This window comes from Mesoplodon densirostris, chromosome 18, assembly GCF_025265405.1.
Source record: "Mesoplodon densirostris isolate mMesDen1 chromosome 18, mMesDen1 primary haplotype, whole genome shotgun sequence".
Classification (NCBI taxonomy): domain Eukaryota; kingdom Metazoa; phylum Chordata; class Mammalia; order Artiodactyla; family Ziphiidae; genus Mesoplodon; species Mesoplodon densirostris.
The window spans coordinates 53,126,249-53,153,386 of NC_082678.1; the positions used below are offsets into that span (position 1 = coordinate 53,126,249).

General features: G+C 49.4%; 1 protein-coding gene across 2 annotated transcripts in view; it reads right to left on the minus strand.

The window, feature by feature from the left end:
* Nucleotides 1-1,878: 1,878 nt before the first annotated feature.
* MYO1D (myosin ID) overlaps nt 1,879-27,138 on the minus strand; it is a 348,552-nt gene continuing 323,292 nt past the window's right edge. The window contains exon 22 of one of the 2 annotated variants that reach the window (XM_060082677.1): nt 1,879-4,005. In XM_060082677.1, the coding sequence (XP_059938660.1) occupies nt 3,849-4,005 (157 nt within the window). In that variant the 3' untranslated portion in view covers nt 1,879-3,848. Of the gene's footprint in view, nt 4,006-26,319; nt 26,560-27,138 lie in introns of those variants that run through there. The other variant, XM_060082679.1, reaches the window with a different exon arrangement.

Genomic DNA, 27,138 nt, shown 5'->3' on the forward strand with positions numbered 1-27,138 from the left:
CTACTTTTAGAACAATTAAAAAAAAAAGGAAAAAACTAACCTACAAAAAAAAAAACTTTATTCTTTCATTGTTGCTTTTACAGTGATATTGTGCATGCAAACCAGGAGCATTTTGTGTCTTAAGAAAAATAATCTTAGAACAGATGGCTGTGAAAATTACACCCGTGCACAGAACAAGTCACAGGAATAATAGTTCAGGATTTGGTTTTTCTCTTTCTTGTAAACCTGAAGGGTTGATATATTCTTTCCATGCAGTTATTAGAACTTAGTTTTGTTCCAGCAGTTGTTAAACTTGCAATGAAAAGAAAATGTGCCATTTTTTTTTCACTCGGAATTATTCATAGCTGTATATTTGAAACTGCTAATTACACACGTGCGATGTATGTTGGTTTTTTTAGTGCAATTTCTTCTGTAGCTATTCTTTGACCAAACTGTGGGTGTTGTTAATTTATATTTGTCTTATTTTGTATGTATGCGTAGCGTGTTTGTAAGTATGTGTGGTTTATAATCTGACAAGGTCATGAAGCTCAGTTTGGCTGTAATTTAATTCCCCTTCCCTTATTTTTATTTATTTTTGTACTGTGCTGAGTAAATAAAATGCACTGACCATCCATTACATAGACCTTTTCTGTGGGCACATCCTTCAGGAGCAGGCTGGGGTCCCTCTTATAAATGATTCCTGCGCTCAAGACATAATTGGATTGCATTGTGGGGGAGGGGAGTATGGGAGGAGGGAGGGTTAGGGGAGAGGCCTTAACAAGCGCCTCATGTTAAGGTGATTAAGAAAGAAGCACAGGTTAAATCAACTCTGGTTTCTTAGGAGTTGCTCTCCAAAGGCTCCCTTGGCTTGGCGGAGCTGGGTGACCAGGACCTCCAGCCAGAGGGCCCGGTGAGGGCTGGCTCAGCGGGTCCTGCAGGGCACCCGGCTGGGCACTAAGGCTGCTGCTCCGGGTGTCCTGGGCCTGGCTCTGCTCATGGTCCGCGGCCCGGAGGCTCCCAGGCCAGCAGGGGTCCATGTGGCTCAACCCCACCAGCCTAGCTCTGTGCAGGTTTCTGAAAGAGAGAACTCCAACCCAGGGGCTCCCAGATAAGCAGCCACCCTAGCCCCTAATTGTGGCAAGGGTGGGTCCCCCTACCGTTGTACTGCCAGCGGTCTGTGCCCACTCACGCCACCACCCTTGAGCCGCTGAGACCTGGCGTTTTGGACTTGGTCCCCCCCCAACCCCCCTGGCCCTGTGCCCCGCTGGCTGGAGCTGCCCTGGGCCTGGGGGCGGGGTGCGTTGAACCTGCTCAGGTGGCACCTTGGAAGCTGTCAGCCTTGTGATCAGGGCACCTCCTTTGTCTGAGTCAGAAGCCATCACTGCGGGCTCCGTCCCGCCAGTGACGGGGAACCCGGTAGCATCCTCTGGCTGCGGGGCCCTTGGGTGCTGGGGATGCCCCATCTCCCCGCAGGGCCTTGCTTGCCTGCAGCTCCCCGACCCCAACCTGAGGGCTCGGGGAGAGGCTGACCAGCCACGGCTCGCTCAGAGCTCTTCTCGAACTGCAGCCCTGGAGATCCCAGCCTTGCCTTTATTCTATACGTGCTTCGATTTCAGTAAACGAAAGCAATGAGCTTCGGGTCTAGTGCACAGGCCTCAAAATGGTGGGAGAAAGTGTTTGGATTTAACTCCACTGCCTGTCCGCCTCCTGGCTCCGCCTCCCCCCAGCTTCTCACTCACTATTGAATACTTTTCATCAACAGCCCCACGTAAAGTATCCTCCATTTTTACCTGATTTTTGTTTAATGCTCCCTTCCTTCCTCTGGGATAACAGTTGAGTTTATAGAAGCCAAAATTTCACAACTGTAGATACAGTTTTCAATTCAAAAAGCAGAACACCTTTAAAGTAAGATTTAATGCTTTATTGCTCTTGATGATAAATCAAAATATGCTTTAGAAATAAAGTTAATTTAATGGAAAATAGGAATATACGCACCAAACCATAAAACTGCATTTAATTAAATCAAGAGAAACACTTCATTGCATACAATCACTGTGTCCTCCTGCTTTCCCCTCAGCACTGTGATCACACCCGAAATTCTTTCTTTAGTTGCCACACACTGTGACTTCTTGTAGGACATCATGAAAAAGTGCTTGTGGACGGCGGCGGTGCTCTGGCTGAGGGCTCAGGGACCAGAGGCGACACCAAAAGGTGGGAGGGCAGGACTCCAGACCCCGTCCTCTCCAGCCTCTGAACAGCACTCGTTTGGCATGTTCTTTTTGGTGTGTCTAAAACATACGTTTCCATGTATCTAGTAAAGCAACAAGTTTGGGGAAACGAGTGGGAAGGAGAGGTGATGTTCCAGTTAAGATGGATCGATAGTGTCAAGGCGATTGGCGAAGCTATGGGCGCTGCTGAACGGGGTCCCGTGCGGGCAGCTGACCAGGCTTGGAGGATGAATGGGTTTCCAAGGCCAGGATGCCAGCGGGACTCTTTGCTGTGCACTGCACGGGGTGAGAATGTGCTCGAGCCCTGGGAAGCAGGGGTGGGGCAGCCGCGAGACCAAGCTGCTGGGACCACCTGGGAGCCGGCCAGGGGGCCGTGGCAGGCACAGGAGGTGGCACCTGGTATGCTTTGTGGGGTCGGGGTGGCAGGGGGAGCCTCTGTGGCAGAAAGCGGAGAAAACGTCAGCACGTCCCTCTCTGACATCCTGCCCGGCTCCTCCTGGGGGGCGTGGGCTCACCCTCAGCCCCCTGACCACAGGGGGTGCCTGAGTCTTTCCTTTTTCTAAGGCTCCAGGCCGGGAGGCCCGGGCTGCCCAGGGGTGTGTGGCATCCTCCTCGGCTGAGGCCCAGAGGAGGGTGGTCCCGGAAGCATCTGGAGCACACGCGCTCTCTGCTGGGCAGGGACTGGCAAGGCGGCGGCTCTCCTGGCCTGGCCTGCAGCGCCAGGACCCCCGCGCTGTTCCTGTCGCTCCACTTCCCCACGTTCCTGGGGCTCAGACCCTCCCACCCCAGTCCTGGTTCTCCACGAGTGTGAGGCAGGTGTTTGGAGGGGCGACTTCCAAGCCCCGGAGGGCTCCCCTGCTCCCCACCCCCCTTCTATTTTATTAATTAGCATTCCTGACACGAGTGTGGGCACAGCAGACATGATATCTGATGAGCAATCTGCAAAATAAGTGCAAGACAAGCACGGCCCAGGCTGTGCGGTTAAGTAAGACGATCCCTGGAGCATCCCCTGCGCTGCGCTCTCTGGGGAGGTGGCCACGGGGCTGGGGACAGGCTCTGGGCAGGACAGACTGCCGGCCCTTGGCTCCTGGGCTGAGGGGCTGGCCCTACAGGTGAACCTGCTCACCTGGTGGTCTTGGCTGGCTGCTGGCGGGGAGGGGGTCCACGAGGAGCTCTGAGACGCTCCCCGAGCCAGGGCATGGGGCTGCCATCACCCTGGGGAGAGGGCAGCTGGGCCCAGGAAGACAGCAGGGCCCCCTCCCCAGCTCATCTCCCCCAAACCTCCCCCGACCCGGGGGCGTGGCTTTGGCCAGAAACTGCATCCGGTCTCCCCAAGCCCTCGCCTTGCAGGGCCAGCTGCTGGTCACGGGGTCAGGCAGGCTGACCTGGCCTGGCAGCGGGCGGCCTTCTCTGACTGCAGGGGAGCTGTAGTCGGGGGTGGGGGGGTGGTGGCTAGGGGCTGGGCAGGACACGGGGTCTTTGGTTTGCTGAGGGGTCTGCGGACAGTTGGGACCGAGGAAGATGGAGGCCGAAGGCAGAAAGCTGGGGGTGGGCCTCGGGGAGGGGCCGCAGGGGAGGCGGGGGCCCCTCCCAGCGTGGAGCCTAGCGGGCGGGCTTCGGGCGGCCCCACCTCCCTGCTCATCAGTTGCCCGGCACGCTGAGGATGAAGCCCGAGCGGTTCTTGGTGAAGTCGGGCTGCGGCTGGTTGAGCCGCGTCTCCACGGAGACGGTGCACTTCTTCCCGTGCAGGCTGCATTGCACAGGGTTGGTGACGTTGACTTGAAGGTGGCGCTTCTCACTGGAAGGACCGAAAAGAAGACAGGCGGTTAGCAGGGGGCCCAGGTTGGGGAGTCTCCTCGGCAGCCCCTGGGCCTCACAGGTGTCTCCAGGTCAGGGCACAGAGAGGATGAGGACGGGAGAGATGGTGCTGGGCTGCGGCCCCGAGCCAAAGCCAGGGGGGAGCCAGGGCCCGAGGTTCAGGCGCTGCCGGGCTCCTGAGAACCCGCGTGTGGGGCAGCACAGGGCAGAGAGCCGCGGTGCGGCCACGGCCACCGCCCTCAGGCCTGAGGCTGAGGACCAGGCACTGGGCTTTAGATGTCAGCGGGGGGATGTCACAGCACGGGGCTCTGAGGACAGTTTATCAGTTCTCTCTGATGGCAACACGGAGCCCTGGGGGCGCTGTGTCCAGGGATAAGTGGAGACTCTTCCCCGCACATGGTACCCGACTACGACGACGATGAGAGAACTGTCTTCTATGAGTCCCGGCTCCGCCCTGCCTGTCGCGGGTCCCGCTGTTAGAACCGGTCTGACGTCAGCTTTCTGGAGGCCGGGAAGGTGGGAGGGAGGGTCAGCGGTGCTTCTACCTCTGTGGCCGGCAGCGTGCGGGGCAGGAGCGCGTTCCCCTGCCCGGGAGCCACGCGGCCCTGCTGGCCCAGCGGGGCTTCTTCCCACCTGCTGAGCAGTCGGAGGGCCCGGAGTGCCGAGTGCCCGCGGGGTGGCTGCGCACCTGCTGGGGAGGAGCAGCGCCCGTCCTCAGGCGCCTGGTCGGGCACTGAACGCACTTCAGATGCTGCGGATGGAAGAGCTGGGAGACTCAGCAGCCGGCACAGTCCCGCGCTGCACCTCGTGCCTCATCAGCGCTCTCCGCGCTGGGAGGTGAGAGGAGAAGGCCCTGCTCCCTGTGCTCTGAACGCCTTCATTTCCCCAGGGCGGCGCTGGGGGCGGGCGGGCCGGGCTCCCTGGATGGCTGTCGCTCTCGGCGTTGGACAGGGGATGCCAAGGGTTGGACAGCAGGGGGGGCCGGCCGGCACAACTGTGCTTCCGCCCGCCTGGCCCAGGGGGCAGGGAGGCACTGCCCAGGCACCGGCTGGCCTGGGCGGCACCATCACTCAGACCCACTTTCCGCAGGAAGGGGGCACGCGGGCAGTGACGCTCTTGGCCTCTGAGTGCCCAGAACACTGGGCTGGGCTTTGTTGGAGCGCCCAGGGGTCAGGGATAGAGATGTTGTTAGGGGCTTTCTTCATGGCTGTTTCCTACCTGCTTTCTTTTTTAAAATATTTATTTATTTTTGGCTGCGTTGGGTCTTCATTGCTGTGCCCTGGCTTCCTCTAGTTGCAGCGAGCGGGAGCTACGCTTCGTTGCGGTGCGCGGGCTTCTCATTGCGGTGGCTTCTCTTGTTATGGAGCACAGGCTTTAGGCACGCAGGCTTCCGTAGTTGTGGCACACGGGGTCTAGAGCACAGGCTCAGTAGTTGTGGCGCACGGGCTTAGTTGCTCTGCGGCATGTGGGATCCTACTGGGCCAGGGCTCGAACCTGTGTCCCTAGCATTGGCAGGTGGATTCTCAACCACTGCGCCACCAGGGAAGCCCCCTTTCTTGTTAAACATCTTGTAGAAACAGAAAATGAACACAGGAAGAGACCCGTGGTTATCTCTCGTGGACATTAGGTATCTGATGCTTAATGTCTTGTCAGCTGCAGCTAAAACCTTGGCTTAGGACGGCTATTTTTAACCAGACTTGGACATAAAAATAGCAGAGCCCATTGGAGGCAGTGACTCGGGCACCTCTCCATTCCTGCGGGAGCCATGCTGCCCTGGGGGTGGATGCACAGCCCGTGATCTGGGTGAGGGGTCCTTCGACCCTCATCCTGGCCCTCTTGCTGGCCTGGAGCAAGCAGAGCCCCAGCACCGCAGCCCTGAGTGGCCCTGCCCTGATTCCCTGCCTGTCTCCGTGGGGCTGCCGTGGGATCTGGGCAGAAGAGAGGGGGGCGAGTGGTTCCATGTGTTGAGGGCAGGAAGAAGAACTGGCTTTCTGGTCTGAAGAGCTAGGCAGCTAAGCAGCCTCCAGCTGGTGCCGTCCACACTGCCATCATCAGACAACAAAGTAAGACAACGTGGGTTGAGTTTGCTTCCTCAATAAGTCAAACACAGAATTACCACATGACCCAGCAATTCCACTCCTGGATATATACCCAAAAGAAGTGAAAACAGGTGTTCAAACAAAAACTTGTACAGGGATGTTTATAGCAGCATTATTTACAACAATGCAGAAAAAGCTTTTGATAAAATTCAACACACATTTATGATAAAAACTCTTCAGAAAGTGGGCATAGAGGGAACATACCTCAGCTTAATAAAGGCCATATAAATGGGAGGAAGTCCAAAAGGGAGAGGGGATATCTGGATGTGTATGGGTGATTGATTTTGTTGTGCAGTGGAAGCTAATGCAACATTGTAAAGCAACCATACTCCAATAAAAATTAAAAAAAACAAAAAAGGCCATATATGACAAACTTACAGCTAACATCATACTCAATAGTGAAAAGCTGAAAGCATTTCCTCCAAGATCAGGAACACGACAAGGATGCCCACTCTCACCACTTTTATTCAACATAGTTTTGGAAGTCCTAGCCACAGCAATTAGAGAAGAAAAAGAAATAATAGGAACCCAAATTGGAAAAGAAGTAAAACTGTCACTGTCTGCAGATGACATGATACTAAACATGGAAAATCCTTAGGATGCTACCAGAAAACTACTAGAGCTCATCAATGAATTCAGTGAAGTTGCTGAGTACAAAATTAATATACAGAAATCTGTTGCATTTCTATACACTAACAGTGAAATATCAGAAAGAGAAATTAAGGAAACAAACCCATTTACAATCATATCAAAAAGAATAAAATACCTAGGAATAAAGCCACCTAAGGAGGCAAAAGACCTGTACTCTGAAAACTATAAGACACTGATGAAAGAAACTGAAGGCCACACAAACAAATGGAAAGATATACTGTGTTCTTGGATTGGAAGAATCAATATTGTTAAAATGGCTGTACTACCTAAGGCAATCTATAGACTCAATGCAATCCCTATCAAATTACCAATGGCATTTTTCATTTGTTCTAGTTCACAGAATTTAAAATTTGTATGGAAACACAAAAAACCCTGAATAACCAAAGCAATCTTGAGAAAGAAGAACAGAGCTGGAGGAATCATGCTCCCTGACTTCAGACTATACTACAAAGCTACAGTAATCAAAACAGTATGGTACCAGCACAAAAACAGAAATATAGATCAATGGAACAGGATAGAAAGCCCAGAAATAAACCCACACACTTATGGTCAATTTAGTCTATGACAGAGGAGGTTAGAATACACAATGGAGAAAAGACAGTCTCTTCAATAAGTGGTGCTAGGAAAACTGGACACCTATGTGTAGAAGAATGAAATTAGAACATTCTCTAATACCATATACAAAAATAAACTCAAAATGGATTAAAGACCATGGGGCTTCCCTGGTGGCACAGTGGTTGAGAGCCTGCCTGCCGATGCAGGGGACACAGGTTCATGCCCCGGGCTGGGAAGATGCCACATGTCGCAGAGCGGCTAGGCCCGTGAGCCGTGGCCGCTGAGCCTGCGTGTCTGAAGCCTGTGCTCTGCAACGGGAGAGGCCACAACAGTGAGAGGCCCGCATACTGCAAAAAAAAAAAAAAAAAAGGATTAAAGACCTAAATGTAAGACTGGATACTATAAAACTCCCAATATATGGTCATATGGTAGCTCTATTTTTAGTTTTTAAAGGAATCTCCATACTGTTCTCCATAGTGGCTGTACCAATTTACATTCCCAACAACAGTGTAGGAGGGTTCCTTTTTCTCCACACCCTCTCTACCATTTATTATTTGTAGACCTTTTGAAGATGGCCATTCTGACTGGTATGAGGTGATACCTCATTGTAGGTTTGATCTGCATTTCTCTAATAATTAGCACATCTTTTCATGTGCCTTTTGGCCATCTGTATGTCTTTTCAAAATTATTTTAATTTTAATTAATTTATTTTTTGGCTGCACTGGATCTTCATTGCTGCATGTGGGCTTTCTCTAGTTGCAGCAAGCAGGGGCTACTTCGTTGTGGTGCATGGGCTCCTCACTGCAGTGGCTTCTCTTGTTGCGGAGCACGGGCTCTAGGCCCATGGACTTCAGTAGTTGCAGCACGCAGGCTCAGTAGTTGTGGCTCGCAGGCTCTAGAACACAGGCTCAGTAGTGTGGTGCATGGGCTTAGCTATTCTGCTGCATGTGGGAACTTCCCGGACCAGGGCTAGAACCTGTGTCCCCTGCATTGGCGGGCAGATTCTTAATCACTGCACCACCAGGGAAGTCCCTGTATGTCTTCTTTGGAGAAATGTCTGTTTAGGTCTTCTGCCCATCTTTTGATTGTGTTGTTTCTTTCTTTCTTTCTTTTTTTTTTAATATTAAGCTCCATGAGCTGTTTGTATACTTCGGAGATTAATTCCTTGTTGGTAGCATCGTTTGCAAACATTTTCTCCCATACTGTAGGTTCTTTCATTTTGTTTCTGGTTTCCTTTGCTGTGCAAAAACTTTTAAGTTTAGTTAGACCCCATTTATTTATTTTTGTTTTTATTTCCATTACTCTAGGAGACAGATCCAAAAAGATATTGCTACGATTTATGTTAAAGAGTGTCTGCCTATGTTTTCCTCTAGGAGTTTTATAGTATCATTCCACTCTTGGGCAGATATCCAGAGAAAAACATAATTCAAAAAGATACATGGAACCCAGTGTTCACTGCAGCACTATTTACATGGAAGCAACCCAAATGTCCATTGACTGATGAATGGATAAAGAAGATGTGGTACATATATACAGTGGAATACTACTCGGCCATAAAAAGAATGAAATAATGCCATTTCCAGCAACATGGATGGACCTAGAGGTTATCATACTAAGTGATGTAAGCCAGAGAAAGACAAATATCATGTGATACCACTTATATGTGGAATCTAAAAAAATCATATAAATGAACTTAGTTACAAAACTGAAATAGACTTACAGACATAGAAAACAAACTTATGGTTCCCAAAGGGGATAGAGGAATGGGGGACAGATAAATTAGGAGTTTGGGATTAACATATACACACTACTATATATAAAATAAGTAAACAACAAGGACCTACTGTATAGCACAGAGAACACTACTCAACATCTTGTAATAACCTATAATGGAAAAGAATCTGGAAAATAATATATGTATAATATAATATATGATACATAATAAATATATATAAAATAATAAATATATATATATAACTGAATCACTTTGCTGTACACTTGAAACTAACACAACATTGTAAATTAACTATACTTCAGAAAAAAAGAAAAGTAGAAATAACCCAAATATCTATCAACTGATGAAGGGATAAACAAAACATGTTCTATCCATCCAGTGAAATATTATTCAGCCATAAAAAGGAATGAAGTAGTGATATCTGCTACAACACGGATGACCTTGAACACATTATGCTAAGTGAAAGAAGCCAGACACAAAAAGCCACATACTGTGTGTAATTCCACTTATATGAGATGTCCAGAATAGGCAAATCCACAGAGACAGAAAGCAGGGGAGTCAGGGTGTTTCCTTTTGGGGGGATGAAAATATTCTGGAGCTAGACAGTGGTGACGGTTGCACAACACTGTGAATGTACTAACTGTGACTAATGGTAAATTTTAAGTTATGGGTATTTTATAATAATTAAGTTTTTTTTTTTTTTTTTTTTTTTTGGCTGCGTCCGGTCTTAGTTGCGGCATGTGGGATCTATCATTGTGGCGTGAGGGCTTCTCTCTAGTTGTGGTGCGCGGGCTCTAGAGCGTGCAGGCTTAGTTGCCCTGCAGCATGTAGGATCTTAGTTCCCTGACCAGGGATCAAACCCACGTCCCCTGCATTGGAAGATGGATTCTTAACCACCGGACCACCAGGGAAGTCCACATAATAATCTTTTTAAAATGGGTTGATCTAAAGGAAAAATAAGAACTTGCCCTCAAACCATGTTTTTTCTCCCCATTTTAAGTTCAAACCAAAATGGTTTTAAGGCCAGTGAGGGGTTTCTTGTGCCTATTTTGGAGCCAGAGCAGTGGCCGGGCCCGAGCAGCACACACGGAGTGGACACTCCAGGGGGTCCAGTGACATCTCCTGCTGGCGCTTCACACACTGGAAATCTTTACGGAACCAGAGCACCCTCCTTATTTTTTCAAGAAAAGAAAGCAGATTTTATAGCTGCGGGTGACAGCTGCGATGGAGGCTGGCTGGCTGCAAGGGGGAGGGGCTTTCCTCCCCATCTTCTGTTACAGCATTTAATGGCTCAGCAAACTGTGGAATTCGGGGACTTTCATCTTGTTTCATCTGCTCCAAGCTATCACTGCAGGCAAATGGCCTTGATCAAGTTACTTTGCTTCCGTTTCCTCCAGTCCTCATCAGAGAAATCTGTGGGTCAATGAAAGACCGGATCCGCGGGCGTCCCGGTGCAGCCGCGCATTGAAAAGTCCTGCACAGGGTGGGACATCACAAGTCTCTCCAGGGGCTGAAGCAGCCCAGAACATGTCCCCTCCTGTACAGACCCCTGGTCAGCAGAAGACTCTTACCCCCTGGCAGCCTGGGACTTGAGCCCACCCTCTTTTCTCCATAGCATTCCAGTGGCATTTCCCACTGGAGCTCTAACACTTGAAAGGGAACCGGGATGGGAGTGAGGTGAAGTGCAGCGGCCTGGTGCACGGATCCTCTGGGGGAGTGACCAGCAGTTCCAGAGACTTCGGCACTAACACAGCATTCTCTGTGTTTGGTCACAGGATGTGTGTGTTGGGGAAGCCCGCATTGCACCAAGCACAGGCAGGTCGTAAACAGATGCTTTTCCCAGGGGTGATACGTGGAGTGAGTGTTTCACGATAAACCCCCGTGTCATCAGGACAGGTGGCCCTCCACCTGGACGCCGCCGGGACACAAGGGCAGGGTCTCCAGCTCTCCCTGAGGATAGTGGCCCGCCCATGTCTGCAGCTGTTCCCCGTGTGTTTCGCTTCCTTCCAGAAGTAAGTCCCTCTGCTCATGTCAAATCACAGAGGGCAGCTCTTTCAAAATCCTGCTTTAGGAAGGGCTACTTCTGTTTTTGTCAGGGTCGAATGGACACTTCGACCACAGTCACTTCTAGAGCGAGTCTAAGAGGCCAGCAGTCCTGAGGAGGGGGGCGTCGCATTCCCGACCTGCTGAGTCCTCTCTGGGTTTGTAGCTGGTGAGGGATGGGATGACGCCACTTTTATTTAGAAAATAAAACTCCAGTCACTGTATGGTTCTAGGCAGGCAGCACGTTTCGTCCCGAGGCCCCCGGCGCAGGCGCCTGGCCCAGTGGGTGGAACCCCCGCCCATCCCCCAACCCTCCTGGCCCTCCGGTCAGGGACCCCCTTTCCCCAGGGCTTTCCTCTCTCGGGGCCCCATCACCCATCCCTCCCCCACCCGCTCTCCTTCTCTTGGCGGGTATTTACCGAGCGCCCACGATGGGTGGGCTTCGTCCAGAGAGAGTGAACACAAAGTGGGTGGGGTGCAGGCCCCGACCTCAAGGCACCCGTCAACACCGAGAGGATGGGCAAAGTTTTAACAAACAGCGAGATACGCACAGGGGCCACCTAAGCGTGGGTGGCCGGTGTGGGCTTCCAGAAGGGGCCATGTCAGACCCACACCTCAAGAAGCAGCAGGAATCCTGCAGGAGTATGTTTCTGTTTCCTCACTCCCTAAATATTGTTTTACCTTTGGTCCTTTTCATTTTGTACATTCTCCCACAGTGTGTCACCCATGCTGTGGTTTCAATGACAGACAATCACCCAGTGTCCCCTGTCCCGGCAAGAGGTCCAAGCACATATGTGCAGCCACCGACCAGACAAATCCCCTGAATGTGCCGCAGACGGCTGAGTCTTATGTCCAACGCTGAGCTCATCTTCTTGGCCCCTTCCCCAAACTGCTTCCCTCCTCCTGTCAAGCCTGTCCCGGGGAGAGGTGGCATCATCTACCCATCACGGAGGCCAGAAAGCCCGGATCAGCCTGGATCCCTCCTCCGCCCAGGTCAGGGCACCAAGTTCTATTCATTTCACTTTCTCGTTCTCTCTCCGCTGCCACCATCACTGCCCAGAACCTCAGCCCCTTTTTCCTGGTTCCAAACGTAGCCTCCTAACCCGTTCCTCTGTCTTCGCTTTGCCCCGCACCCTGCTTCAAACGTGTCCTCCACGTTGTCATCAGAGAGATATTCAAAGGCACGAAGAAGATCCTGTCGTCCCCCTGCTGAAACCTCTTCAGTCATTCCCCGGAGCTTTCCAGAACTGCCCGCCTCCCACCCCCACCCCCAGGCTGAGCTGGGTGTTCACCTGTGTCCCCAGTTCTCTCGAAGCTCTGAGCAGGCAGTGGTGCTGTGCCGCTTCCAACGGCACGATCGGAGCTGGCAAGCTTTCCCGACCGCTTACAAGTGTCTCCGATGTGAATACAAGTCCCCAGAGAGAATATTTAAAACCAAAGTGGAGGTTGCCGGAAAGGGGGGGTAACCTCCGGCCGTCAGGTGGAAGGAGGGGATGGGAGGCCAGCGGATGCCAAGCCCAGGACGTGCAGGCCACTGCGAGGGCACCAGGCCTGAGGTCGGCATGAGGCTGCCCGGCCTAGGAAAGCCCACCAGGAGTCTGCCTCCCAGCCTGGCAGAAGGGCACGGAACCGTGGCGTGAGAAGATACAGACACACAAAGCTTTTTCAGTAAAAACACGGAAACCTCAAGCTTTCTTCTCTTGACCTCTTTAAAAGCAGATCCGCTGCAAGTCACCAAAGGCAGAGCAAACCTGAAGAACACCCAGAGCGAAAAGAGACATTGCTTGCAAAGGAATAATAGGCTTTCTCATCAAATATGAGGGGAAAAAATGAAAACACAGACTCGTCAAAGGGTTTAAGGAAAAGAACCGTCAACCTAGAATTCTATCCCCAACCCATCACCTGAGCGCGAGTGCCACAGGGAGACTTTCTCAGACAAAACAAGGGTGAACCTGGGGAAGTCGGGCAAGCTCAGTTCTCAGGTAAAGAAGGACCCATCGTCCGTCAGGCAAGACAATGGATCTAGAGGAAAAGAGTGGTGTGTGGGCGACGCATGGGGAGCAGACAAACAGGCAAACACGCAGGTCAATCTAAGTAAGCATTCACTGTAAACGCAGCACCAACGAAGGTGACTATTTGGGGGTTTAAACCAACGCTGAACGACATCTTGGAGAAGAACAACATCTTGGAGAAGAACAACATGAGAGACGGGTGTGATCCCAGGGAAGCATTTCAAGGTCCCTGTCTCATCTGGGAGGAGGGTAGGGGGGCCAATGAACTTCAGGCTCCACAGACAAGCTGGGGAATGAAGGCAACTGACGGTAAATGAGACCGTGAGACGGCAGCGTACACGTTCCAGAGAAGAAAGTCTGCTTCACTTAATGGAAGGGAGGAAAGGGGAATAAAAGGAGCAAAGAAACATGCGGACGAGAAAACACAAACTGACATGGATGTGAATCCCTTCTAAAAGGGAGTTCTTAGATGGAATTGAGAAATGCAGCTATAAGACTATTTGCAAGAGACCCATCTAGAGCCTAATGACAAAGGAAAGTTAAGGGAACCGAACAAGATACATAAGGCAAATGTTAATCACAAGAAAGCTGGCAAACAGCGCTGCTGGGGAAAGAACTCGTGAGATAACTGTCTCCTTTATTAAGGAGTCGTTCACCAGGAAGATACACTCCAGAAAATAAAAGTTAATAACGTGTGTGTGAGATGGCGTGAGCTCTGCAAAGATATAATGACATGTCTGCAAATAGTCAACAACCTTAATATACTTTTCCCCAAAACGTATAGATCTGCAATATTAAAAGAACATAGACTTGAACCCAATTAATAACATAGATTTGAACTCAATTAATAAGCTTGTGTGCTCAACTACGCCCAACAATTAGAGAACACACGTTTTTTTTTTTCTTTTTTTTTAGTTTCTGCTTTATAACAAAGTGAATCAGCCATACATATACATCTGTTCCCATATCCCTTCCCTCTCGCGTCTCCCTCCCTCCCACCCTCCCTATCCCACCCCTCCAGGCGGTCACAAGGCACCGAGCTGATCTCCCTGTGCTCTGCGGCTGCTTCCCACCAGCTATCTACCTTACGTTTGGTAGTGTATATATGTCCATGCCGCTCTCCCGCTCTGTCACACCCTACGCTTCCCCCTCCCCATGTCCTCAAGTCCATTCTCAAGTAGGTCTGTGTCTTTATTCCTGTTCTACCCCCAGGCTCTTCATGACATTTTTTTTCTTAAATTCCATATATATGTGTTAGCATACGGTATTTATCTTTCTCTTTCTGACTTACTTCACTCTGTGTGACAGACTCTAATCTAGGTCTATCCACCTCATTACAAATAGCTCAATTTCGTTTCTTTTTATGGCTGAGTTATATTCCATTGTATATATGTGCCACATCTTCTTTATCCATTCATCCGATGATGGACACTTAGGTTGTTTCCATCTCCAGGCTATTGTAAATAGAGCTGCAATGAACATTTTGGTACATGTCTCTTTTTGAATTATGGTTTTCTCAGGGTATATGCCCAGTAGTGGGATTGCTGGGTCATATGGTAGTTCTATTTGTAGTTTTTTAAGGAACCTCCATACTGTTCTCCATAGTGGCTGTACCAATTCACATTCCCACCAGCAGTGCAAGAGTGTTCCCTTTTCTCCACACCCTCTCCAGCATTTATTGTTTCTAGATTTTTTGATGATGACCATTCTGACTGGTGTGAGATGATATCTCATTGTAGTTTTGATTTGCATTTCTCTAATGATTAGTGATGTTGAGCATTCTTTCATGTGTTTGTTGGCAGTCTGTATATCTTCTGTGGAGAAATGTCTATTTAGGTCTTCTGCCCATTTTTGGATTGGGTTGTTTGGTTTTTTGTTATTGAGCTGCATGAGCTGCTTGTATGTTTTGGAGATTAATCCTTTGTCAGTTGCTTCATTTGCAAATATTTTCTCCCATTCTGAGGGTTGTCTTTTGGTCTTGTTTATGGTTTCCTTTGCTGTGCAAAAGCTTTTAAGTTTCATTAGGTCCCATTTGTTTATTTTTGTTTTTATTTCCATTTCTCTAGGAGGTGGGTCAAAAAGGATCTTGCTATGATTTATGACATAAGAGTGTTCTGCCTATGTTTTCCTCTAAGAGTTTGATAGTTTCTGGCCTTACATTTAGGTCTTTAATCCATTTTGAGCTTATTTTTGTGTATGGTGTTAGGGAGTGATCTAATCTCATACTTTTACATGTAGCTGTCCAGTTTTCCCAGCACCACTTATTGAAAAGGCTGTCCTTTCTCCACTGTACATCCCTGCCTCCTTTATCAAAGATTAGGTGACCATAACACACGTTGTTTTGAAGTACACTTGGAATAGGTAACAGACCCTAAAAGGTGGTTCAATAAATACTTAAGAATTAACATCTGACTGAAACTATCTTCTCTGACTATAATGCAATACAAATAGAAATCAAATAAAAGGAGAATATAATAATAATAGTAAGTACTGTATGTTTTTTTAAAAAAATTATTTATTATTTATTTTTGGCTGCATTGGGTCTTCCTTGCTGCGCACTGGCTTTCTCTAGTTGTGGTGAGCAGGGGCTACTGTTCGTTGCAGTGCATGGGCTGCTCAGTGCAGTGGCTTCTCTTGTTGTGGAGCACGGGCTCTAGGCCACGTGGCCTTCAGTAGTTGCAGCACATGGGCTTCAGTAGTTGTGGCACGCGGGCTCAGTATTTGTGGCACAGGGGCTTAGCTGCTCCGCAGCTTGGGGGATCTTCCTGGACCAGGGCTTGAACCCGTGTCCCCTGAATTGGCAGGCGGATTCTTAACCACTGCGCCACCAGGGAAGTCCTTGTATGCTTTTTTGCAAAGTGCTTTACAAATAGCAACTCATGAAATCCTCATGACAGCACGAAGTAAGTTCCATTTTCAGAAGAGGATATGAAGCCCAACAAGGCTAAGTACCTGCCAAGGTCACACAGTGGAGCCAGATTTGAACCCAGGCACCCGGGCTGGAGTCCAGGTCTCAACCTCTGCCACTAAAATAGTCATTAGAATATAATCGTTAGCTGAGCTCCCTACTTACTAAGTGCTTCTGAGCAGTTTTCATCCCCCAATCAAGAGCTCCTAGGGCAGCATCTGATACGGAATAGGAGTTCCATAACTGTCTACAGAAATAATGAATTTTTAAAATTTTTAAAAATTTATTTATTTATTTATTTATGGCTGCATTGGGTCTTCGTTTCTGTGCGAGGGCTTTCTCTAGTTGCGGCAAGTGGGAGCCACTCTTCATCGCGGTGCGTGGGCCTCTCATTATCGCAGCCTCTCGTTGCGGAGCACAGGCTCCAGACACACAGGCTCAGTAGTTGTGGCTCACAGGCCTAGTTGCTCCGCGGCATGTGGGATCTTTCTGGACCGGAGCACGAACCCGTGTCCCCTGCATTGGTAGGCAGATTCTCAACCACTGCGCCACCAGGGAAGCCCCAAGAATGAATTTTTTAAAGAGACATAATTAAGAAAGCAGTTGGGACTCACTTCGACATCAGACACTAACCAGAAGACCCGAGGGCAATGTCAGGCATCTTCAAAGCAGTGCTGTTGAGAAGTGGGTTGGTGCCATCGGTGAGCAGGGGCTGGGCTTTGGGGAGCAGGTGCCGTCCTGGCACTGTGCTCTGTGCAAGGGTGTGTTGAGGTGTAGAGTGTGATTATGGCAGATGAAGAGGCCCTAGGGATGCTCACTGTTCCAGGGATGCTTTTCGGGAGCCAAAGAACCCTTCTGCAAAGTGGACCATGACTCTGCTCTGTAAATCCAAACTCTCACATATTAGGTGCTGCTGCTCCATTGCTAATGAAGTTCTCAGGGAAACAAGAGTGTTCGTAGGATGACAAACGTTTGCACTCATGGATTTTTGGAAACATACAGGCAAGGTTGAATAAGTTCCAGGAATTACATCAATGAACGTGTTGTCTTTTTTTTTTTTTTTTTTTTTTGAGGTTGAATGGAGATGAGTAGACACTGGTTCTATGCATGTTTCTCAGTAATACCTGGAGTAATGTGAACAGATATGCCCCATGATCACTTAGCCGTCTGCTGGCTATGGCTGGTGCTACTTAGCAGCGCGTCTTGTGTAGCTGTAAAAGGGGTCTTGGATTGGGGGAGGGGAGCTTGACAATCATCATCTTCCACTTATGGAGAATTTTCCACACACTAGGCACTGTATTAAACATTTTACATGTATCATCTCATTCAATCCTTGCTGACACCTTATGAGGCACTGTCATTATGCCCACGCCATAGATGAGGGCACAGAAGCTTAGCAAGGTCAAGGAGTTCTGCACAGCTGGAAGGTGGGTGTCTGTTTCTTGAGCGACACATTGAAGCCCCCTTCCATTTATTTATTTATTTTATTTACTTTTTTGCCCCGTTGCATTTAGACCTCAGATGGACGGATGTGTCTAGCTGTAGCCTGGGGCAATACCTCTGCTGCGCGCAATTCTTTAATACTTGGTGCTTACGAGTCAGGAAATAGCATTTGGAATCTGCTGTCATGGTGCTAAGGTTGGGGCATCCTGACCCACAGCCATGACCCCCACTGTCACTTGTCGTTCGCTTCCTGGGCATTTACAACATTTTACATTGGTGTTTCCAGGCCTGGTTGATTCCAGGCTGTCAAAGAAGGGGTGCTCTCCTGGTGCTTGGAGAATTCATGTACTTTTTAAAACTATGCCCCGGCACACACTGGCATCTTGACTTTCCAGCTGGAGTCCCTGAGGAGGACTGTTGCTCTCTGGAGGCTCCTGGCTTCTGGCTTTGTCAACCAGAAGGTTCCTATTCTTCGTGCGTCGGGGGCCCTCCCCTGGCAAGGCGGACCCAGGCCTGGCCTCTATGTGCTGGACGTGGCCCGGCTGAGCCCATCCTGAGAGGCCCAGTGACTGCTGCTCAGTCCTTGGATTTGTTTCCCTTCCACCAACATTAGAGACCAAGGCAGTGAGGATGCTCCACTTTGCTTTATATATTTGGAATCTGGACTCTTTAACAGGCTGCATTCCTCTGTCTCTCCCCAAATGCCCAAATTGATGCTTTATGCCGGGGATAATGAAACCTTTCAAAACTGAACTAAAAGAACCAACCCACTGATCCCTCAGATATGAGGAAAGAGCAGAAAACAGAAGCAACAAAACCAAACACCACCAAACCAAACCTCTACCACAAAACGAATGGGATGGCAGCTGTGCGCAGAGCGGCATCACGGCCGGGGGGTGGTGTCCCCTCAGGGCGCCCATCACCTCCAACAAGAGGGTGTCGGCTCTGGAGCCTGAGCTCAGGTCCTCTGCGTCCATCCCGCCTTCCGTGACCTCCTCTCTCTTCCCACCTCTCCCTTCTTTCTCTGTCTCCCTTCAACTTCTCATCTCAGTGATTTGCTCTATTGTCTTTGGGGCTTTATTTTATCAAAAAATATCTGTTTGAGAGATTTTTTTTGCCCTTGGCTGTATTAAGCTTCTTTTTTTCCATCTTGGCTGTTTCCTGCTTACATTTCTGCTCCTCCTATCCTGACACTTCTGTTAACAGTACCTCCAAGTTAGCTCCGTCTGTGAACATTGGTGTTTATTTTCTATTCACATCATTAATGAAGGTGCTAAATAAGACTGGACTGAACACAAACCAGGACCCACATCTTCCTTTGAACAGATGATTTTTAGTGGTTTGTTGGAATACCATTCTGTATCTACCTGTTCTATTCACCATCATCAGGAAGCATCTGAGCTTCTATGTGTGTGGGGCTGTGGCCCACTGCACACGGGAGTTTGTGGGACCCCAGTCTCTGCCATTCGAGAACTGGGCATTACAGGCGGTTTGCAGCTACACACACACACACACACACACACACACACACGGGACATATATACTAAAAAGAGAGTCATCAAAGAATGCTTAAATAAGATTAACGATGGCACTTTTAAACAGGTTTGAGAACTAAGAAGAAGTCTTGCCATGAGCTCAGGAATTCCTTGGCTTTATCTTGAAATATGTCCTACATCAAATATCTGCGTCTAAGGCTCTGGGATAGAAGATAAATAACAAAACAGCCTCCGTTCTCAAGAAGCTCAGAGTCTGGGGAGGGAGGCCGACTTGCTGACAAATAGCTACTACGTAAGGTGCGAAAGTTGGCACCCTTAAAGGGCTGCAGGGTGCGCTCAGGAAGCACAGGGTGGGGGGAGTGAAGGATTCTGCCTGCTTGCTGCTGGGTGCAGCCACTTGGGCCGTGGAGCTTGAGGCTTTGAAATGCAGATGCATCATGGGAATAAACTGGGCTCTCAGCACCCCGGTCCGGAATGTGACCTGATCTGTCTTCCTCACGCTGCTCCCCATCCACGTGGAGGAAGCCAGAGCCGCGGGGCAGGGTGCTGAATCCCCGTGGAACAGGCACACCCTCAGCCTAGCGGCCTCGCCCAGCTTGGCCGGCATCTCTCCTCCCTCCAGTGACGTCCCTCAAGCTCTAGTTGCCCTCCCTCCCTGAAGCCTACCTGGGCCTCCCCAGCCCAGATCTCCAAAACCCAAAGACAGGAGGTGACGAACTGCCCCTGGGAGGGTGAGGAGGACGTGGACTAACAGGGATGACCTTGGTGAAGCCTAAGAGCGAAATTTAGAGAATGTGCAGGGAACGGCGAGCGTGGGGCTGTAGTTCAGGATGCAACTGTGTCTGGAGACTGTGGTGGGAGAGGGGCTGGGGTAGATAACAGGCGAGGAGTTTAGGCTTAACTCTGCAAGCAGTGGGGGCTCTCTTAAGGATCCTTGAGTGGAGAAGAGAGATAGTACTTGGTTTGCATCCGTGCACTTACCGCTACCTGAAACTGACCTATTTGATTCTTGGCTTGTTCACTGTCTGTCTTCCTATGGCTCCCACCCCCTTCCTAAAGGGAAGCTCCATGGGAATGGGACCTCCTCCTTATCTCTGTGCCTAAGAGCATCTGGCATAAAGTAGGTGCTTATTTAATAAACGAGCGAATACGTGAAATTGTTAGGAAACAGGTGATGTGGAGGATAGACTGATGGGGGCATTTAAAAGCAGGCAGAGGGCAGAGACAGGTCAAGTTTGAGAGACGCTTCAGAGCAAGAATTTGGTGACCACTGAACGTAGATGGTAAAAGGTAGAGTCTTCCACATCCCTAGGTTGTCAGCGTGGGTGATGGAGAAGGAAACAGAGAGTGAGTTTGGTTTTGGACAATGTGGAGTTTCACCTCCTCTGGAAATGATCCAAAGGGTTTCGCTCCATGTTATGAGGACTCACTGGGGGACATACACGTCATTGTTCTCCCTCCCTTAAAGGACTGTGTGATCCAGTGGGGAGATCATATATCAAAATTGTTTCCCAAACCTATTTTGTAAGCAAATTCTGCTATAAAGTATTTACAATATTATCCTGGTTCCGTGCTACATTAAGCAAATAAGCCTCCAATTTGACAATTCAGTGTTAAAATGGCAAGTGAGCAGCCTGACTACCATTCTCACGCACCCTAAACTCCTTAACGTTTCTCACTTTTTATTCAATGGTCTTTTTTTTTTGGCCACGCCCCACGGCATGCAGGATCTTAGTTCCCTGAGTAGGGTTTGAACCTGAGCCCCCTGCAGTAGAAGCGCAGTCTTAACCACTAGACCACCAGGGAAGTCTTAATGGTTTTTTTATTAAAATTTATTTATTTATTTATTTTTGGCTGCCTTGGGTCTTGGTCACTGCGCGCAGGCTTCTCATTGCGGTGGCTTCTGTTGTTGCAGAGCACAGGCTCTAGGGCGCACGGGCTTCAGTAGTTGTGGCATGCAGGCTCAGCAGTTGTGGCTCATGGGCTCTAGAGGGCAGACTCAGTAGTTGTGGCGCACGGGCTTAGTTGCTCCGTGGCATGTGGGATCTTCCCAGACCAGGGCTCGAACCCGTGTCCCCTGCACTGGCAGGCGGATTCTTAGCCACTGTGCCACCAGGGAAGCCCATCAATAGTCTACTTGTTGATCCTTTTCCCACCATTCTTTCCAGCAATTTTTATCTGAAAATGTCCAAACTTTAAAAGCAGTATTCCTAGGAGCAATAGTGCAAATTATAAAGGGTGGGGGTGGGGAGGAAAAGAAAGGCCTAATTCTTGCTCTGCAAATAAAAGGTCACATTCTCTAGAATTGTGGTGACCTATAGGAAACCGGAAACTGGTCACTGTCCAACAACAATCAGCACATTATGGTTTACTGAACAGTTAGTTCAAGTTCCCATGTAGGGGCGGTTTGCACATCCAACTGCTTGCTGAGCCTGGAAAAAGTGATTTCTTGTGGAGACTAACCAGTCCTTTGGAACTCTGGCTATAACACACCCGGGAGTCAGACATTCCAGCTGGCAGCAGAAGCAGGGAAGAGATGGGGACTGGGGACTTCCAGGTTCTGTGTATTTCTAGGAATGTTGCTTAATCAAGACAGGAGACAACGGGGCCTGGTAGAGAGAACAGGCCTTTGTAATCAGCCAGTCTAGGGTGTGAATCCAGCTGTATAGCTCTGGGTGATCACTTATCCTTTGAAGCTTGGTTTCCTGAACTGGGATAATGAACAGTGGTAATGCTTTTCCAAAGGGTTTTGGTGAGAGTTAAAGGACACAATATACATAGGCACAGGGGCTATAGGGCAATGCCTGGCTCGGAGTAAGTGCCCCTTGAACGTCTGTTAATGCAGCCAAGTGCTTTAAAGAAGGAGGTTCTTATGTTTAGAATGTTGGTTAAACAATTGATACAGGGGCTGAAGGGACCCTTGCCCTTGTGTCTCAAGGCCTCTTTGCTTGACCATGGATAGCCCCTTAAGCAATAACCATGCCACCTCCTAGGGCCATATTGGTAAAAAGGCTCGTCGATTCCAGAAGGCCCTTTTAACTTGTTCTTGAGTATTTTAAAATCCCATCTATGCTGACAGAAGATGATGCTTTCTTCTCGGGGGCAGATGACATTCCTTTTATGCACTTTCCACCTCACTCGCACTAAACCTTGCTGCCCATCCAGGCAGCTGTGATCCACAGCGCGGAATATCTGATTAGGTAGCAAGTAACTGGGGATTTCTGTTCTAAGGGGGAACTCAACAAGGTTAAAATAGAAGCAACTATCTCATGAACCAACCCAGAACACTGAGATGAAAAGAAACAAATTGCTCACTTTCTACCACCTGTTTGAGAACAGAAGGCTTTGCACTCAGTTAGGTTAGATAAAAAATGTACCCCTGACTCATTGTGGTACAGAAGCCTTTACCACACGAATGCTTTTGATGGAAAATCCACCCCCTGCTCCGATACACCCTTTCATGCTGGTAATGACAGAGGCAACACAGGCCTTTCCATCAATGTTCTGCACGCTTCTTAGCAGCTCTGCTTTTCCTATTCTGCATTTGCTATTTTAGGCAAGTACATAATGCATCAATTTTCAGACTCTTACTCAATGCCACTGCTACAGAACTGAGAACTCAGTAATCTTGTCAGGCGGCACAGAACAATATTCCAACAGATGAAACATTCCATGCAGCCTTACTTCCCCTTTCCTGGGATGCGGCATCTATTTCTGGCCCTATAATGAGAGAGGAACCAGTGGCGGTGGTCCAGGCCCACTTGCCCGGGAATCCCACATTACAGAAACCATTCGCCATGCTGCTGCTGCTGGGATACACATCAAAGGCCCTGTAGGGGACTTGAGACCATTCGACTGCTATCTTAGTTTTTATTTTAAGTTCCCAGAAATGGGTTGTTTGGATCCACGCTGGAGCTTGCTGGCTGGGAAAGACAGTGTGGGTTTGCCCAGGCCACATTGGTGCTTTTCCTGCTTGACCTGAAGAGTTCCTGTTCTCTCCACAATCACTAACTTGACTGGAGAGCCCAAGACTAACCTTCATTTCCCTGTCCTCAGTTTCCTAAGAGATTTCAACGTAAAGTGTCTCCATGTGGCTTCTTGCCAAATTTGCCTTGACCTTGCGGGCAGACACACTTCTAGTGGAAAGTCAATTGCACCTGGTATCTTGTTGGGCAATTTAGGCAGATTTCCCTGCTGTGTGTGTTTACAGCTTTCGTGGCTTCTAGTACAGGCTCTATTTACTGCCTGCAGGGTTACCTGGGAGAGAGAGCAGAGAAATCTGCCGCCACGTTTTCCAGAGATCTACTCTTCATACCTGGCTGGTATAGATGGGCTGGGCCACTCCCACCAAACCCTCCAGGTTCTGCTCATTTTAGCTCACATCAATTAAAAATGGCACAACAAATTAGATTGAGTGCACAAGTGATGCTACTGAAAAGTGACTAATTCAATAATAACTGCACCACTGTATTCGGTCTAAAGAACTAATTCATAGCATTGAATGATTCAGCCATCCCTATGGGGACCTTGAATGACTGGCTCAACTTCAGCAGCATAAAAACAAACCAAATACACTCTTCCTCTGGGGCTGGAAGTCAGACACCCTGAGTAATATTTAGGTCACTCCTGCCTGGGCAAGTCTGAAAAATGGTTCGTGCCCTGATTAGACAGTTACAGATTTGTATTAAACGACTGTCAAAGGACGGGACCCGCAGGCTTTTTAAGGCAAAGAGAGGTTCTGTGAGCAGTGCTGAAACAACCTGAAGTGGGCTGAAGCCAATCATCTCTTTGTTCAGCCTAAAGTGTATCAGCATCAGCTTCACAGCTGAAGCCGAATCTCTGGGTTTTGGTGAGTTTCTTGCTTCCCCTTTACCTCCATTTCTGGGAGCCCACAGAGCAACACTGTTAACCTTGACTGAGCATCAGAATCGTCAGAGGAGCATCTGAAAAGCAGTGGTCGGTCCTTACTTGGAGAGACTGATCAGCCAGTCTGCATGTGGGCCCTTGGATGTTTGTTAGTTTTTTTTTTTTAATTTATTTAAATTTATTTATTTTTGGCTGTGTTGGGTCTTCGTTTCTGTGCGAGGGCTTTCTCTAGTTGTGGCGAGCAGGGGCCACTCTTCATTGCGGTACACGGGCCTCTCACTGTCGCGGCCTCTCTTGTTGCGGAGCACAGGCTCCAGACGCGCAGGCTCAGTAGTTGTGGCTCACGGGCCCAGTTGCCCCGCGGCATGTGGGATCTTCCCGGACCAGGGCTCCAACCCGTGTCCCCTGCATTGGCAGGTGGATTCTTAACCACTGCGCCACCAGGGAAGCCCTTGTTAGTGTTTTAAAGCCCTGGGTAGTATTCCTGTGAGCCCCTGCTGCAGAACACCAAAGCGTCACCTTCCCTGGGAAGGACCAGAAAGAAGGGCTGCCTTGCCTTGCCTTGGGTAAGGGCTCCAGTCAGCTGCTCAGGAACTGGCTTGGCAAATGACAGAGTTCCCCTTATTTGACAATTTAACTGATTCATCAAGCTTTTTATTATGATGAGCTTCAGACATATTCTAGTTACACAAGAATTACTTAGAACAACTTTATTGAGGTACTTTGTACAGGAAGGGTGAAGTCCCTGCGGGGCCCCTAAGCTCACAAGAGGACCGTGGAAATGAGCACCCCTCCTGGCACCCCTGCTCACCCTCCGGACAGCCCCCAGGCCCCATCAGCACCCGCTTTCTTGTCCACTTCTCATCTCTTTATTCAACAGATACATACTAAATCCTGAATGTGTGCTGGCCCTTGAAGATACAGGGGCATAAAAGACAAGTGTTGCTCCTGCCCTCACCAAGCTTATAGTCTGGTGTGGAGACGTACGTAAACATGAATTACACACTCATCACTGTTTGTCACTGTTTATCCCTAATTCTGGGAAGAGCTCTGAACGTAAAAAGTGCAGAATGCTTTGGAACCAGTGGGGGGTGTAGTCTAGTCTCATCTACTCTTGGGGAAAGTGTTCCCTAGAGGCAACCGCAGTTCCACTTACTGTGTGTGCATCCGTGCAGGCATTGTTGTGTGTGAATGTAGCCAATACATACATACATATATGTGTATACTCATTGGGGGGCAGGGACTCTAAAGCAAAACCCCAGCCTTTAACCATCTTAAAGGCGTACCTTTCATTTCAGATGTAGGAATGACAGTGATGGGGCCATGGTATGTTGTGGAAGCAAGATGATACTGCAGAGCCACTGACTCAAGACCATGGTAATCATATCTGTTTTCCTTTTGCTTTTTTTTTTTTTCCCTCGAAGATGAGGGCATCAGCTAGACCATGAGCTAATCTGACATTTTAAGCCAGTGCCATTAGAGCTGCTATGCTGCCCCAGGACAAAGATGGATGACACAAGGGTTACGGGTTGGGGGTCATTACTATGGTCTCAGTGCTCTTCATTACCAGCTTAGGTGGATGCTAATAGCAGCAGAGAACACTACCCCCCCCCCGCCCCCTGCCCCCAATCAGGAGTTCAGGCCCTGGAAGCTCTGGTATTTCTGCTCTGGGGGCAGCAAACCCCGTCTAGGTGAGGAACTGCCATAGCTGCTGCGTTCTCTCCGAGGCCAGATGAGGCATGTGCATTTCCAGTCACTCTGGGGAGCGGCGGGGGGCAACGAGCGGCCGCGGGGGGCCTCGGCCGGTCCTCTCACGCCAGGGTGACCACGGCGGGCCGGGGGCAGAGAGGCAGCCCACGTGCCGAAGGGCAGACGTCCAGGTGTGGGAAGAACAATACTTCTTGTTTTCTTAATCCTCTTTTTATTTTTATTTTTTTAATTTAATTTAATTTAAAAAAATTTTTTATTAGTTTCTGCTTTATAACAAAGTGAATCAGTCATACATATACATCTGTTTAATCGTCTTTTTAAAAGACTGGTTTCAAGTGAGGCATTAAGGTCCCCAAGAATAACAAACGGGCCCTGGGCCTGTCTATGCCTCCGGGTGAGGGGAGCGCGGGCTGCTTGATCCGGCACCTGCGGCGGAGCGGAGGCCAGGGGTCCAGGACCTGCGGCAGCTCGGGAAGGGCTGGTGCCGGGGAGCGTGGGGGCGGGGCAACAAAGGAGAGGGAGTCCGGGAGGGGAGGGAGGATGGAAGAGGGGGAGAGGGGGGATGAAAAAGGAAAGAGAGAGGGAGAGAGGGAGAGGGAGGAGGCGGGGAGCGAGCAAGACAAAGCGAATCTGCACCGCCCGGGTGGGCTGCCGCGGGGGAGGCGGCGCCGGGCCCAGGCAGCGGCTTTTAGCTCCGCCGCTCCCGCGGTCGCCATGGCAACGCGGGCATTAGCGATTCCATCTGACATTAAAATGCCGCCGCTGCCGCCGCCGGCCCGGAGCTGGGGTGCTTCGGCCGGCGGGTGGAAAATGTGTGCTCACACACACGCTTGCCCACCGAGGGGCCGGGTGGCGGGGGCCCCTTTTAGGCTGTAGTTTTATGCATCATTTATCGTGCACCCGCTTCCAATCCGCCCTCCCTCCTTCCGGCTGTTTTTGTTTGTTTGTCTTTCTAGAGAAGGTGATAATTGGGGGCTTAGATCATCTGCTGGCATATTGATGAGCTCACTGGGTTGCTAAAAGGGAATGGGAATAAGGATTTGGGTTAGCTAAGGGTATGTGACTGGTTTAAGACAAAAACATCAAGAAACGGAATATTTGGGCAAATAGGCTTTCTTTCTCTCTTGCTTTCCTTCCTTCCTCCCTCCCTTCGGTTTTTTTTTTAAAAAAAAACAGGGCTGTGAATTAGCCAGAAATAGTTAAAAGGAAAGGGAGGAGAAAGGGCTAGCCTGCAGACATGTGAAATAGGATTAGCGGAAACCCTGAAGACCAAGGCCCACGGGAACCATCCTGCAGCAGTTTGCCACACGTGACAATTTTCCTGCTCAGATTCCTGCTCCAGAAAAAGAAAATCAATCTGTGCACCCTTTTTTTTTTTTTTTTTTTTTTGGGTACTTGAAGCCCCACCCCATGGTATTCTCTCTCAAACTGTATTTCAGCACAAACAGGGAAAAGCTCATGAAACTGTACTCTGAGGGCAGAAACTGGCCTTAATCATCACTGCAACTGCTGAGCCCATGATGGGACTCGCCACATCCCAGGCTAGGGCACGGTGCACAAGTGAAATCTTCAGAGAGGACTTCCGGAGACCAGCC